The sequence below is a fragment of the Siphateles boraxobius genome, unplaced genomic scaffold (assembly GCF_051911475.1).
Source record: "Siphateles boraxobius isolate OS27281-9 unplaced genomic scaffold, OSU_SipBor_1 92, whole genome shotgun sequence".
NCBI lineage: Eukaryota > Metazoa > Chordata > Actinopteri > Cypriniformes > Leuciscidae > Siphateles > Siphateles boraxobius.
In genome coordinates this window covers 1,377,747-1,393,140 of record NW_027509222.1, presented here as the reverse complement: position 1 = coordinate 1,393,140, position 15,394 = coordinate 1,377,747, and the positions used below count along the sequence as shown (strand labels likewise).

At 38.1% G+C, this 15,394-nt stretch overlaps 1 protein-coding gene across 2 annotated transcripts; it reads right to left on the bottom strand.

The window, feature by feature from the left end:
• Nucleotides 1–5,671: 5,671 nt before the first annotated feature.
• Nucleotides 5,672–14,424, bottom strand: LOC143733239 (uncharacterized). Of its 2 annotated transcripts, none has more exons than XM_077224867.1 (19): nt 14,341–14,424; nt 13,765–13,930; nt 11,816–13,042; nt 11,583–11,722; nt 11,291–11,495; nt 11,108–11,212; nt 10,797–10,990; nt 10,194–10,335; nt 9,323–10,081; nt 9,155–9,228; nt 8,953–9,072; nt 8,827–8,874; nt 8,615–8,698; nt 8,443–8,508; nt 7,408–7,468; nt 7,107–7,157; nt 6,980–7,024; nt 6,790–6,854; nt 5,672–6,708 (listed from the first exon to the last, which is right to left on the bottom strand). In XM_077224867.1, exons 1-15 carry the CDS (start codon nt 14,344–14,346, stop codon nt 7,466–7,468), a joined length of 3,339 nt encoding a protein of 1,112 aa, XP_077080982.1. In that variant the 5' UTR covers nt 14,347–14,424; the 3' UTR covers nt 5,672–6,708; nt 6,790–6,854; nt 6,980–7,024; nt 7,107–7,157; nt 7,408–7,465. The 2 variants fall into 2 exon arrangements, with proteins under 2 accessions (XP_077080982.1, XP_077080983.1); XM_077224868.1 differs by having other exon boundaries at nt 8,823–8,874; nt 14,341–14,409.
• Nucleotides 14,425–15,394: the final 970 nt, after the last annotated feature.

Genomic DNA, 15,394 nt, shown 5'->3' with positions numbered 1-15,394 from the left:
TGACCTGGGCTACAGAGAAGCAGCACTGGACTGTTGCTCAGTGGTCCAAAGTACTTTTTTCGGATGAAAGCAAATTTTGCATGTCATTCGGAAATCAAGGTGCCAGAGTCTGGAGGAAGACTGGGGAGAAGGAAATGCCAAAATGCCTGAAGTCCAGTGCTGCTTCTCTGTAGCCCAGGTCAGGCGCTTCTGCCGCTGCAGGGACAAAAGCTGTACATTTGGAGCTTTCATTTTGAAAGCGCGACAAAGAAGATATCCGGTTTTGCCAGCAAGTCAAACCCAGAGTGATAGGTCAAACCAGAGCTGTTAAATATGAGAGTTGCGACACACTTTGATCTCGCCGCCCGCCACGCGGTCACGTGTTCATGAGATCTTGTTATGTCGTTTTTCTCTTAATAACGAGATGCTATGTTGTTAAAACGACATCTTTTCTTTGGTCTTATAAGGACATGTATATATACAAAATAAATGTACAAAATATGCCTTTATCCACATAAAATTGATATAGCCTATATCACGCCTTTATCAAACTTCTACGTTAAAAAGCTTACGCAAATAGCAGCCCCCAATCAGAGGCGAACCCCAGGCAAAATGAATCAATGAGGTCCTTTTCTAAAATATATTTTATAGGCCTATTTTATAAGCCTATTAATATAGACGATTTATTTTTGTTAATAGGCATCTTCATTAACTAGAGATATAATTAATAAAAAGTAGTCAAAACACATCTAACAGAACATAGCCTAAGTTGTTTATTTTTTACAACATTGTGTTCTTATTTTTATCGAAATGTCTGTATTCGTCTTTATAACAGAAGATACAATACAATACAAAAATTTTCAAGATACAGCCTACAATCTGCACATAACGGATTGTCAGCTTATAAACAGTTTTTGTAGTGGAATAAGCAATGCTAGAAATAAAAGGTTAGCATCTTAATTTAAACTTTATTTTATTAGTTCATTAACTAAATATGCAAACTCAATTAATTTAATGTAAATGGCTGGATAGGCTATTAATTACGAATTAAATAATGTCAACTATTAAATGTAGGCTATTGATTAGAGTTGCCATGGACTAAAGATTTTTTTAGACTAGTCATTCATTTAAGCAATTAGGACTAATCGCACGTTTATATTAAATCCTGTGTTCTCACGTAAATGCGTCTCTATAGCACGCATTGTGTATTATCGTGTAATTTATACGCGAAAATGAGTTTTTACGTGCATATGATAGGCCTACGCAGTTTTTGCGTACATTTGATACGCCATTAATTGAGTGTAATACACACGCACCCCACACGACTAAACCTACCCATGCGTATCACGTACCCTACCACTACTAAACCTACCCTAAACCTACCCATGCGTATCACGTACCCTACCACTACTAAACCTACCCTAAACCTACCCATGCGTATCATATGCACGTAAAAACTCATTTTGGCGTATACATTGCACGATAAACACAATGTGTGCTACAAAGACGCATTTAGTGTGAATGGGTTGGCATATGCTATAGCCTATTCCGCGCTCAAGCACCGGCAAAAGTAGGCTAATGTTAATAAATGTTGTCTGAAAAAATAACGAAGCATTTTAATTGTTTATTAATAGTGTTTTCTAAATGTAGGCTGCGAATATATCACCATACATCGCTCTAAAGTAGATGCGCCTTTCATACGGACAGCAGGATTACATAATCAGATGGGTTACCATACGTATTTGCTTTCGATCGTATTTTTTTCGTTGGTGGACATTTCAAGCTATATATAGATAGCCATATTTCTCATGTCTTTGAGGCTAGTCTATACGCTTTTTTCAGTTCATTTTTGAGACGCGCTCCGATTCACGGAGACCATGAAAGCGCGTCCTGTTCGTTTTCTTTTCTTTTATAAAAGCACAACGTTTTCTTGTTGTTGTGAGTTTACACAAATGAAATGAGTTGCGACTTATGCATTATTATTTTCTGTATGACCACAAATGATGGGTTGTTTCCACTGTTGATAGGAAAATGCGAGTGATGCACCGGCGCCTTCATGTCATGCAGTGCGCGCTCCACACTCCGCACACACACTTGGATATGCACCTAATAATAGCGAACATTTATCAAGGTTAACGTTAGAGCGAGCAGCCATGCCAGAAGGATAAATCCTCTTCATGTTTAACAAATTAAATTGTGTTGCATTTTCTTGCGCCAGTTTGAAAAGGGCGGCTGAAACAAAACACTTAGCCTATAGGCTACAGATAAACGCCCAACGCTGTTATTCTCTAAATAAATTCGTTTAGGCTTTAAAATAAATATTGTTTGTAGGCTAATTAATGCCACAATAATTTGTGTATTTTATAGGCTATTATGTTTATTCATTTTTGTTCTGCATTTAATACCATATAAAGGATTTGTTGTGCTTCGCAATGTCTCCTCCCACAGAAAGCCACGCGTTTTCTTTAATAAATACTGGGCTCATCTGCTAAACTGTAGGCTATACCTTTATTAATATGGTGTTTACATAATTTGATCTTTTAACATGAATGTCCATTGGTGGCTGCTATGCTTCAGCTTTTTGAAGCTAGAAGTATGATAAAGACATGATACATTTTATGTGGATGAAGGCATATTTTGTACATATAAGACCTAGAACATGTGTCGTTTTATCGACATGACATCTTATTACGAGAAAAATATGTCGTTTTAACGACATCTCGTTATTACGAGAAAATCTTTAATTTTAACGACATAACATCTCATTATTACGACATAATTGAGTGGGAAAATAATATGTATGTGGCAGCAATGCGTCACCTTGCAGAATAATGCTAACCCACAAAAAAATGTAAAACCATCATCAAAGGACATAACGTGTTTTACATAGCTGGCAATCTATTGCTCTGCATGTGTTAAACTTAGCAAAAGTAAAATGTTCTGTTCCACGTCACCATACTGTATGTTACTATTATGGTGATGGGATGGATCATAGTGACCATATGTGACCCCAATGTCAAAGTCATTCCTACGCCTTGACAGTTACTGTGACTAATACTGAATATGTAATACAAAAGTACAAATATAATGGAAATGCATTGTTGAATGATTATAAACATGCCTGCAGTGCAGAAAATGAAATGACAGCAATAAGGTCTAAAATACTGTTCACGAACAGAAGATTTTCTTGGACTCATGCTGCACGCAATGAGAATTATACTGTCAATATAGAGTTACAACCACGATTAGAGTTGTTTGCATAAAATACCACAAGCCTGTGCATATTAACATGATACATGCACGTGTATTGTAACCCCATGTGTCCATGTGCAACCTATTATAATGTGTTATGAAAGCCACACATACATTTTACTCTCTTCTATCATTATGATATGAAAATAGGACTTTTTAACTTGGCAAGTTTATTTGTAAAGCACATTTCAACAGCAAGGCAATATAGTCAAGGAACAGGTCAAATACGCAACTCAAACTGACGTCAAAACCAATCCATGACATTGATTTGATGTAAACTGAATGTCAAACATATTGACCTGCATAAACATGAACCAATTTCAGTGTGGGTATTAACTTTCTCTTTACATATACCACTGGAAGACATTTTCTTTTCAAACTGACCTTAAAATGATATAGGCTACAATATCTTTCTTGATCAAGTCTTGACCAACTTTTGACGTCAAATTGATATCATGGTGCCCGCTTAAAGAGGTGGACTGGATGTGGAAGTCTCTCTTGTTATTCACACCATGAAGTTTGCGGAAGTGCGTGCCACATTGAACTACTGTGAAAGCCCAAAATGACTACATCATTCTACTACATGATGTAGCGGTTGATGATCCACTTCCCGACGGCAAAAGAGTTTGACTTGAGAAATGCAATTGGGGAGCATTTCAAACAAGTACGTGAGCAGGGGGTGGGGGGTATAAAAATTAAACCAATTAATAATTTATTCACTGTTGAGAGTAAAGAGAATAAATAACCCAAACATTACTGTTATGTAAGCTTTACTTGTTGTTTAAAATATTTTATTTTGTCATTCTTTATATTTTCATTATCCTAAGTTAATTTCCAATGTTTTTTTTATTATAGCCTAATCTTTATATATTTTTATTGTATTTATATTTTACTTTCAGAATTACATTTTTTTTTGTATGGATTGTCATGTATGTGTGTTATATCTGAGTAAAAAGAATCCTTAAAATAAAAACACATTTACACAGATAAAACAGTGTAAATATGTGATATTTACGCATTTCTACACGCTTACTAATATAGATTTTACTTCGTTTTTTTATTATTGCCTGAACTAACTTTTTCATGTGAATTACATTGTTTTTCTATAGTATTTAGGCCTACTTAACCACAAAATATTTTTTTATCAGTGTAAATTTCTTTTTATCAGTTTAAAACAAGGCAAAATTTGGGCTGTAAGTGAAAATTGAACAGACGTCTAACATTAGCACAAGAATAGACTACATGTGCTAGAAAAATAAACACAAGACATTTGTGAGAAAATATTCTACAAGTGTGCAACTCTCATTGTATGAATTCACACACTGATTTGCGGATGAGCAAAAATTGTGAGCGTACGAGTTTATTCATTTGTGATTTGTAGAATAGGATTTGTGCACCTTCAATGAAGAACTTGAGAAGGTGTAACTGTTGTGTTGTGTTTGTGGGAGAGAAAAAAAAGTCTACAAGTTTGCAACTCTGTGACTTCAAATTAACTGATACACATGTGTGGCTAATCTCTACAACTACAAATTTCACTGTCACAGGCGTTTAGTTGATTTGCACCAAAAATGCCTTCATATTTAATCTGCAGTCAGGCAGATTCGTGATACTGATGTACATCGAGACAGTAAATGTACAGAGATCTCACCAGAGGATCAGACGTCTTTCTAGCAGAAAGCAGACGATGTATGAAGATGATTCAAATCCTGCAAAATCCACCAATCAAATCCACAAACCAGAGGAGGCGTGGTCTGCATGTCAGGATTTACGAAGATGCATGTGTCACTCACTCTGAGTCTGATCTCTCAGCGCCGCGCGTTGAATATCATCGGTCTGCGGAACAAAAATGGGCGTTTTATCCGTAAACGGGAACACCCCCACTTTTCGGAACATAAATGGGCGTTTTATCCGTAAACGGGAAAACCCCCCTTTTCTTCTTCTCCTACAAGGAACTGTCAACATCCGGTCTATATTATGTCAAAATAAGGGTTGGGTTAGCATTGACGTTAGCATTGAACCAAACATAGGAAAGCAGGAACTTAAGTTTGAACGTAAAGCCAGCTACCGAACGTCGCAGTAGCAGTTGAAAATGTTGGGTTGTGCAGTGCATTGTTCTACTTGTCAAATAGCTTACATGCCCCTTATGATAAAAAATAAAATAAATTGTACTGCAGTATCAACACAGTATTTCCTACAGTACAGTAATTACTGCAGAATAGGCTACTGCACCTCAACACAGTTGTAGTACTGCTGTAAGTGCAATAATTTGGATACGGAAAAAACTGCATTCATAACAAATATTACAACAGTGTTACCACTGTATACTTAAGATACAAGCAGCATTTATTTACAATCAGACAGCATAGTTCACAAGGGTTCCCTTATTTACACACACTAATACTTGGCTGAATATGGATATTTTCAGTAAAGACACAGACAATTTATTTTACGTAGCAAACTTAAAACTTTATTGTCATGCAGTATAAAATACAAAATAAAATACAGTAAAAAAATAAAATAACTTATAAATACAAACTCAAGTTATATCAACTAACTATACAAACTAATCAAGTGGGCTCCCCAAAGGACACGGTATAGTTTGAACGGTAAAGTGTGTGTGTGCGTGTTGCATGCATGTGTGTGTGTGTGTTGCATGGGTGTGTGTTGCGTGTGTGTGTGATACAAACTAATCAAGTGGGCTCCCCCAAAGGACACGGTATAGTTCGAACAGTGTGTGTGTGTGTGACATGCGTGTGTGTGTGTGTTGCATGCGTGTGTGTGTGTGTGTGTTGCATGCGTGTGTGTGTGTGTGTGTTGCGTGTGTGTTGCATGCGTGTGTTGCATGCGTGTTGCATGTGTGTGTTGCATGCATGCGTGTGTGTGTGTGTGTGTGTTGCGTGTGTGCGCAAGAGTGTATCATGCATGCACGTGTGTGTTTCATGCATGTGCACGCGCGTGTGTGTTTCATGCATGTGCACGCGCGTGTGTGTCATGCATGCGTGTGTGTGTGTGATGCATGCGTGTGTGTGTCATGCATGCTTAAGATGTCTGAAAGGCAATGGGACCTACTTTGCAAACTGTACATCCTGTACCAAGTACCTTCCATAGCCTGTGTGTCTAAGCACCAAGCATGCCTTCATCCAATTTTTTTTGGAAGAAAACAAATGTGCTAGTCGTAGCACAAGGCCACTGCCACGGCCTGCCACCTTGTAGATTTTGCCAATGCTAATATGCACCAGATTACTTTCAATTTCAAGATCCTCAGCCACGCTATCATTAATGCTGATCATTGGATGAAAAGGCCTCGAAAGATCTCGAAACAATTTAGACACCCTATTAAATGATTCCAGCATGGTCATGTCCATTCTAAGGGTAATCCCAATGATCTTCTGCAAAATCTCTGGAGGGAGGTATGGCTGGTCCTGTTTCTGGTCCCTTTCCGTTGCAGCAGGTGTGACCACTGGTCCTTCAGTGTTGCTGAGAGATGGAGAGAGTTTAGCATATTGGCCTACATCCTCAAATGTAGGTCAATCACAAACTAAGGATACAATGTGATACCTTTCAACAGTAAATGTCTGCAACACTTGCGCACACCACCACCTTCTGATAGTTGTCATGTCCACCTGAAAAGAATTGTGGTCAGCAATACATATTGTGGTCAGCAACTTCCAAATAGGACGAGTAAATGACTGAACATATAATATTTAATATTATACATCGGATTAAGATTTTAAGATAAAAAACCCACCTCACTGAAGTCAAATGGTTTTTGGAGGGTAGCATACATAGCATACTGAAATTAAGATAAAAAAAAAGTTACTAATTCAGAAGAAGTCAATAAAAGACGTTACAGAAAACATTAGGCTACAACTCACCATCAGCATGAACACCCCACAATTATTGCTGAGATGCTGATGAGATGCACCCTAGAAAAATCATAACAGAGCATGGTAAATGATGATGATCCGTACATATTTGCATTCACTCTCCAAATCAAATTGCATTTAAGCCCGTTTGTTTGTTTCTTTCTTTCTACCACAATATGCTTTAATAGGTTTTTTAATAGGTATTTTTTTTAACAGCAACTACGGTCAGCAAGTAGCAACACATGATTGTCTATGCTGCTATACTAATTGTAATGGATTAGAGCTCCATCCACACATGCCAATGTTTTACCTCATAGTCTGACAAGAAAAGGATGTTCCACTCTTCACTGGACACCATATGTGCGAGGTTACTGAAAATAATTTTGAAGAAATATTAGTTGCAATTCACCTCTTTCAAATGGAACACTGAGCCCTAATAAGGAATTGCCAAAACTCTGCCTTGACTACACATACCCACCTTGAGAGCACAGCTTATAAGTGTAATGAATAAGGTCTACACTATACCCATACTAGTAACTGGCCTAGGAGTAACAGCATTTCCTAATAGAGACTTAGGAACATATGGAACGTGTGAACAGTGAAAACAATTTATCTGAAAAAAAAAGGAAGTTAGTCTAAAACAGAACTACTATACTTCCATTAAAAAAACACTCTGTTCTTGAAGCAGTGTTTTGAAAGCCCACATAATATTTCTAAAAAGTAAAGACTCTGATGTTTCCAGGGAAAAAATGATCAACTGTCTTCATTTTAATCAAAAAAAAAACTACATAACTATTCTCTTAAAGGTTTAGACATAGGAAAGAACAATGCTTCAAGACCCTCCGAGTTTTCCATGAACATAAAGAACCAGCAATCAGATTTCTAGGAAAAACCTGAAGACATCTAGGTAGCAGCCATCTCCAAAGCCACTAGGATCCCTGGAGTCAAAAAAGTGCATAGTCCTCTGTCTTGGTTTGAGAACCTGTTAAAAGTTTAATTTCATGGAATAGCAAGACATGGGTTGGTTAAGGACCCAATTACAACCATAAAGCTCTTTACAGCTGATGTTTCTCACTCAGCCATAATCTACCTCCTGAGCTTATCACCCCCATATCATAGATGTTTTATGACTGAGCACTTGAGTTACCCGAGGCAAGGAAACTGATGAAAGAAATAGGCTTTTAAATATATTAAATTAGCATTTTCTGGATTTTGTGCCCATTTCATATTAGAATTAAACATTCCTGAAACAAATTGATGCAGTACATGGCAACAAAGTAAGGATGATGGTTGTATAAAAATAGTATGATTTCAAAGAACAATATGCCAAGGTGAGATTACTCACACACAAAGTCCAGTGTCCTGGCTGCCAGGCCGGGAGAAGCACAACATCCTTGGATGCAAAGTCACACTGGAGGAAACAAAAACTTTTCAGAGAGGAATTTGAAGGATATGAGGTAAATACAAATAGGTAGATAGGACAAGGTAGATACAAATTATTTTACATCACTACTCACAATCATGGAATCAGCAGGGCAAGCTGATAATGGAGGAAGCCACGTCACTACCACATAGGCATCCACAGCAATGGTTGCTATGCCCTTTAATAAAAAATTTTTTTTTTTAATCATAGAAACAGACTTTGCCTACACTACATAAAATTCAACGGTTAAAAACACAAAATCAGAGGGCAAGGTCGTTTCGTAAAATGAATAAACCACTTACTTACATGTGCATTTGCAATGTTTGTGATAATGTTGAAACAATAATTTGCTATCTAAAAAGAAAGAAATAAGATTATTCATACTGCAAGTCCACATACAGATCAATGAATAGACACTAAGTTTTTACTTACCGTTGCTTCTATATCTCTTTCTAGGCCAAGTGTCCAAAAGTCTGACCTTTTGAGGATCGGGGAGTTGGCTAGGACAATTGGCTCATGTGGGTCGGCATTAATGTCCAACACATAGTCTAGCTATGGGGAAATGTGCATAAAATGATATACATGCATGCATGATTGAAGACGCTGATTGAGAAATACTACTATTACAACTTACTGCTTGAGAGAGTCTTGCATGTAGTGTTTGTTTCCAATTTGCAACTGTGGAGTCAAGATTAGTGGGGTGAACAGCTGAAGAGAGAGAAAAAATAGAATGTATTATTGGAAACATATATACTGTATTGTATACAATCACTAGTGAAAACAGCTTGAAAATGTCTCTTACGCTGACATTGTGGTGGGAAATTTGGGTCTAATTCTGTTGTCTGTAAAGTGTCCATGACAACATGCGTGTCTGGGAGAAGATCACATTCTCTTGTCTGAGAAGAGGGCAAGAGACAGAATTCTGCCTGTCCATACTCATTGAGAGTCAGTGGAATGTCAGGGCTCACAAGCTTCCTTAATTCCTCCATGACTGTCTTGTTTTTCCGTTGATTGTAGTGATGAATGATATTTCGCATCGTGAAGACATGTGCAGAAGGAGAGAGCATATTCATGAAGTAATTATTTTTCTTCATGATGGAGAAGAGCTGTTCAGCTACTTGGCTGTTTATTCTTCCGGCAAGCTCTGGTACCAGCCCTAACCTCCGAAGGATATCTCTTGGGTCTTTCGTGTTTCTCTCGTGGAAGGTGTCATAAAGACAATAGTGTTCTTCCGACCCAGTCAAAGGATGGCCATTCGGGTCCGGGAAAGTTTTCTTGGTTTTGAGCCAGGGTAAACTGACTGTGCCACCTTTGGATGCCCACTGCAGGTTTTCAGGGCTGGGGTCCAGCAGTCGACCCTCATGAGGGCTGAAAGGGACCACCTCAGGTTCTCTCAGGTTAGCATGTACTGCAAGCCCTCGGGCAAAATCGTAGATGCTTATATTTGGCATATGTTTCCACGAGAGCAACAAGTCTGTGAAGTCTCGCGGACTTTCTGCCCTAATGTTGCATTTTAAAGAAACAACTTGTCCACAGGGGCACATAACAACAGCCCAACCACCTGTGGTAGAAAGAAAGACCTCAATGATGTCCAACTACATTACCAGTAGACAGTCCAAAAGATTAACACTGTTGTGATAAACACTTGTGTTGAGCCAGTTATTTTAACTTACCAGATGCACCCCAAACCTTCTGAAAGACTTTATCGTACTTGCTTCTAGTTGCCATCTCTTCTCTTAGACGCAAGATTAATTCCATTTTTGAGCCCCTGGAATCAATGCCGCACTCCTTACAGAGTTTGCGGATGGCATGGACCTGTAATGTATTAAAAAAAATAAGGTGTAATTGCCAACTGCTGTATTGTTTGAACAGAATAAAAAAAAGAGACACAAAACGTTTATGTCACATGCATAGTTTGCTCTGTGTATGCTGGAGGGGGTTGAGGTTACTGGTGAATTGGTGACTGGAGAGGTGAAGCAGTGTGCTGGTGTGTGTGAGGGGGGAGGGTGTGAGAGGTCTTACTTATAATGCCAGGGGATATAGGATAGTGAGGGTAGAGGAATATTATGCATGGAGATATGTAAGACAGGTCCATGAAATAGGGAGGGAGATGTAAAATATACATATATATATATATTTTTTTTAAGTCAGGTGTGTGTGTGTGTGGTGCAATGTGTTTGGATGTGTTCATAAGTGCTAAAGAGTGAATGTGTGCAAAGTCAGTATAGTATGAGTTTAAGGTTCAGATCATGTTCAGGAAATGCAGATAAGCTCACCTTTAAATTGGATATTTCGTCCAGTAACCGGTCCTCTGTTATGTCCATCTCCCTGCATTCATTTGGCTGCATGGACATGTGGACCTTCTCATGCTCTGTATTGAGCACCATATTCGACTTGCGAGTATGAGAGCCAATCCAAGGGGCCCAGTGGTTGTATGTGGGTTGAACTTGGAAAGGATTTTGCCTGTCACCTGAAAGAAAACAGTCTGTACTTAGGGTTTGTAAGGGCAATAGATAGACAGGAAGTGAAGTGGAGAATTGTATTTCAGTGGGTTACATGGCAATTATTTAAGATTAAAGCCACTTACTTGGAACAAAAGCCCTTGCGATTCTCTCCAGACATACAGAGTCCCAGAAGTCACCAATGTCCACCTTTCCATCAAAACCATCAGGTGGATTCTCTAGTTCACTGACTACAAGTTATAAGAAATATTAATATAGTTGACAATAAATGGGGGTCGGCATTTTCTAGAATAAAACCTGGACAGTACCTGCCATGCTAAAAACACAGTTCTTGTGAAGATCCATGACAACAATAGGTGGGTGATGTCCACAGCGAACACAGGCAAAATCATAATTATGATCTGTTAACGCTTCAAAATGAAGGTACCCATGTATCAGAGTGTTTTTGTTGGGATATTTTTGTCCTGAGGTCAGCTCACATGTTTCAATAGCTCGACCTAGAGCTGTGTGTGTCTGGAATAAGAGATTTTCAATAACAAATTATATGAAATGCACATGTATGCAATATCCAATTTCACATCTTGAAAACTGTACAATTACCTGAAGGCAGTTTCGAAGGTAAATACAAAAATGGAGAGTAAGAATGACTCTGTCATCGAAATTGTGTACACCATCCTTCCATTCTTGATAGCGAATTATCATGCCACATGAATTGCATTTTTTGGAATAAGTTGTCACACCTGTATTACATGAAGAAATCATTACAGTAGTGTCACCTAAAACTTGGAACAATAAATAAATACAACTCAATGTTAATTTTACATGACACTTACCCTCAACGACTCCCTTCAGTGAGATTATTTTAGCTGATTTGGTTATGATGAAGGGTTTACTGAGAGGAACATTGGTACATTCTGGACAAAGTTGTTCCTTTGGGATCAGATGCATTGGAAGTTCAGCCTCACTCGCCAAACCACAAAACTCTGAGGGCAAGTCCGCAGGAAGCTTTTTTTTCCTGTGTATGTATTTAACTACTCTTTTTAAGTTTTCTTTTTGAGGAGGGTACCTGTATTCAAGAAAACAGGGTTCAGTTTCAGGCTCTTCTTCTTTTTCTTCTTCTTCTTCAGCCTCATCATTTGTATTTTCAAAATGCTCCTTCATTGTTTGGAATAGGTCCCACTTGGCAATGCACTTGTGAATACAAGCCTGTTTTCCTGTAGCACAATGACAGTGCCATGTGTTTTTGACTAAGTCAAACATTACCATCATTCTGCCAAACTGGTTGCAGTAGGAGAGGTGTGGCTCATAAACAGACACAAATTTCCTTGTGGAAGAGCTTCCAACTTGAACCTCAATACTGAAAGGGATGCCTTCCTCACGTGCTGCTGCTTGTTTCTGGAGACATATTTTTTTTTTCTCTTCACTGAACCACTTGCTGCTCACAATTTCTCTGAGGACATCTTCCTCAAGCTGGATCTTAGAAGTGAGGGGTGGTGGACAGTACTTCAATGACTGAATGTGGGCACAGTCATATGTAACGAAACCACTCCTGTGCATTACCTCTGTGTTTCTGATACAGTCGTCCAATGCGCACCTAATTTGGTGGTTCGTGCCAGAGGTTTTTTTCTGGACGTGAATGGGCCCACTGTTACTGTTAAATGACTTTAAAACAGCATATATTCCCATATCAGTGTCCAGACATTCGCACGCTAAATGGCGATCGACTCTTATATCTTCTTTGAAAATCGGGTGTCGTCTCCTCATGTGTTGTTTAAGATTTTTTTTGTTCAACACAACTGCACATTTTGTGCACTGCACCCGTCTCACTTGAGAAGATCTGCCAACTGTTGTCGTTGTTGATGTTGGTGTCACTTCATCCAGCACAGGGTGAGCCTGGGGCTGGTGCTCTGGCCTCTGGTTTGCCCCCTGTGAATTCTGTGATTGGCAGGTGCTGAGGTGTCTCACTAAATTATTCCTCCTCGGAAATGTGAGGCCACAACCACAGCAGTGGTAGTGACTGTCCTTTCTGCAGCCCAAATTGCATCTGTACATCAAAAATTCTGGACAAAAAAAAAATCAAATAGTTGGCCCACGTAACATGAAACAATGGCTTGGCAAATATGGCAAAGACAGCTGACCATCAGTAACTTCACTAATAACATTATTTTTGTAATTTTATAACAAATCAATAGAAGATTTCATAGAAGGCCATGATACAGGGCATAGTGCAATATATGCGACAGGCTGTGTACAATATCAGTGTGCAACATAGGTCAAACACTTTTTATAACTTTATGATCTTCTGATTAAGTGATGCAGATTTGTGTATTGTGCATAACACAGATGGGGAGAATCTTATGATGCGTAATTGGTGGAGGGGTATGTGGTCTGTGTGTGTGTTTATGAGTGTCTGCATTCATTTATTTATTTAATATACTGATGGGACAATACTTTAAGGAAGGCCATGATATAGGGTAGGATGCAATACATGTAGGCTGTGTGCAATACATGAGGTAATGAGGCAGTGTGCAATAAAAGATTGTGATTGTGATGCAGATTGTGAACTGTGCGTTAATTGAATACTTATCATGGGGCTATTTTATATGATATGTACTTGTAATGGGGGGGGGGAATCTCTCCATGTATGCATGTCTATGTGTGGGTGTGTGTTTTTTTTTTTTAAACATGATTTTAAGTGTACCTGTGCCAGCCTCTCACTTCCCAAAGATGAATTTCTCCACTCTGGAGACAACAAAGGCTTAACTATCTATCTAAAACATACCTCCATGATGCACCACCGTCTTTAGATGGCTCTGCATGTGGGTTTCCACCCTCGCATAGTCCCCTTTGTACTGAGGACAGAAAGGGCAGTGGAGCAGTGTGCAGCCTGGGTCTGGGCATCTTTGGTATTGCGGCTTCTGACCGCTGGACAGGACTGAAGAGTGTAACTACAGTGGAAGGAAGACATATGGAGAACATTAACCAAACTCAAATGTATTCTTATACCATCTTGCTGCTGCTTGAACTTGATGCGTTGTCTAACTTTTTCAACAAACAAGCAACACGGATGCATAATGTTTTTTACTTCTTTACTTTGAATGACATTTAGATGGAAAGAAACAATGTGCATTGCTGACATGTTTTTAACGTTGCCACAAAAACACGATGACTAAGTTAGATTTGTCAGTATTTAACTTACGTAAGGCTAAGCAATCATAGATTGTATATAAAACCAAACAATCTAACTCCGTTCTGGCTAGCTGCCATGACATCGTTAACTAACTTGCTTGCTTTCGTTTCGACCACATTCTAACATGACGCTGGAATTGCTCAAACTGTACAAATAAATTATACTTACAGACATAACTTCTCAAGAAACAAATAGACCTACGCTAACTCTTTGCCATAGCTACTACCATAGACTCGTAAAGACTTTTATCTAGGACTAAAAAAGCGGAAGCCAAAAAGCGGAAATTACGCATTTCCCAGAAGGCAGTGCAAAACTCTTTCTGATTGGTTTATTAAACGCTACAGGAATGCCCATTGGGGAGTTTCTGTGGCTCGTCTGGAACGCCCATGCCGCAGTCGGACCCTCCTCCGCGCGTTTCCTCTTTCGGCGCTTCACCAGGTGACTAAAACACTTTCTCTTTTGTTTTGCGAAGAGGTTTTATTTAAATCTGGACATTTATCTTTCTATTTTAGTGAAACTGAAGTGGAATTTTTATGAGAAATTAATGCATTTGAGAATATACGCTAAACATAGGCTATATCACAAACTATTAAACGTAGCTACAGACAAACGGAAGAATATATATATATATATCAGGATGCAACGATTAAAGATTTTGTAAGTACGATTATTGTCTGAGAAATAATCACGATTTAACGATTATCACGATTATTATGCATCAATTAATTTCACAACACTATATGTATAATATCACATGAACACTCAACACTAGATTTTCATGTGTTATTTGCCACAACACAGTACAAAATTATAAAATGACAAACGATAATCAATCTCTTCCTTTGGAATTAAAGAGAAGTGCTTTGTAAACATCCAGCATTTTTCTTTTAAAATAACAAATTAAGTCAATGGCTGCAGGGCTCTTTGATTGAAATAGATCACAAAATGATTAAGTGTTTAGTTTGTTCTAAATTTATTTTCAACCTGATGTAGAAAACTTGATAACATGAAAACAATATCTTGTTGGTATTTGACTTAAAAACAAATAAAGGGATAATAAATCCCAATGAAAATAAGAATACCAAAGTATTTGGCTCTATTGAATTAAATGTAAGCTAAATAATAACTATGTATTTCTTTTAAAAGAAAACAAATATAGTCCACATGTTATCCACTCCAATATTATTGTACTTATTTTAATACTCTTTTTTTAAATTATTAA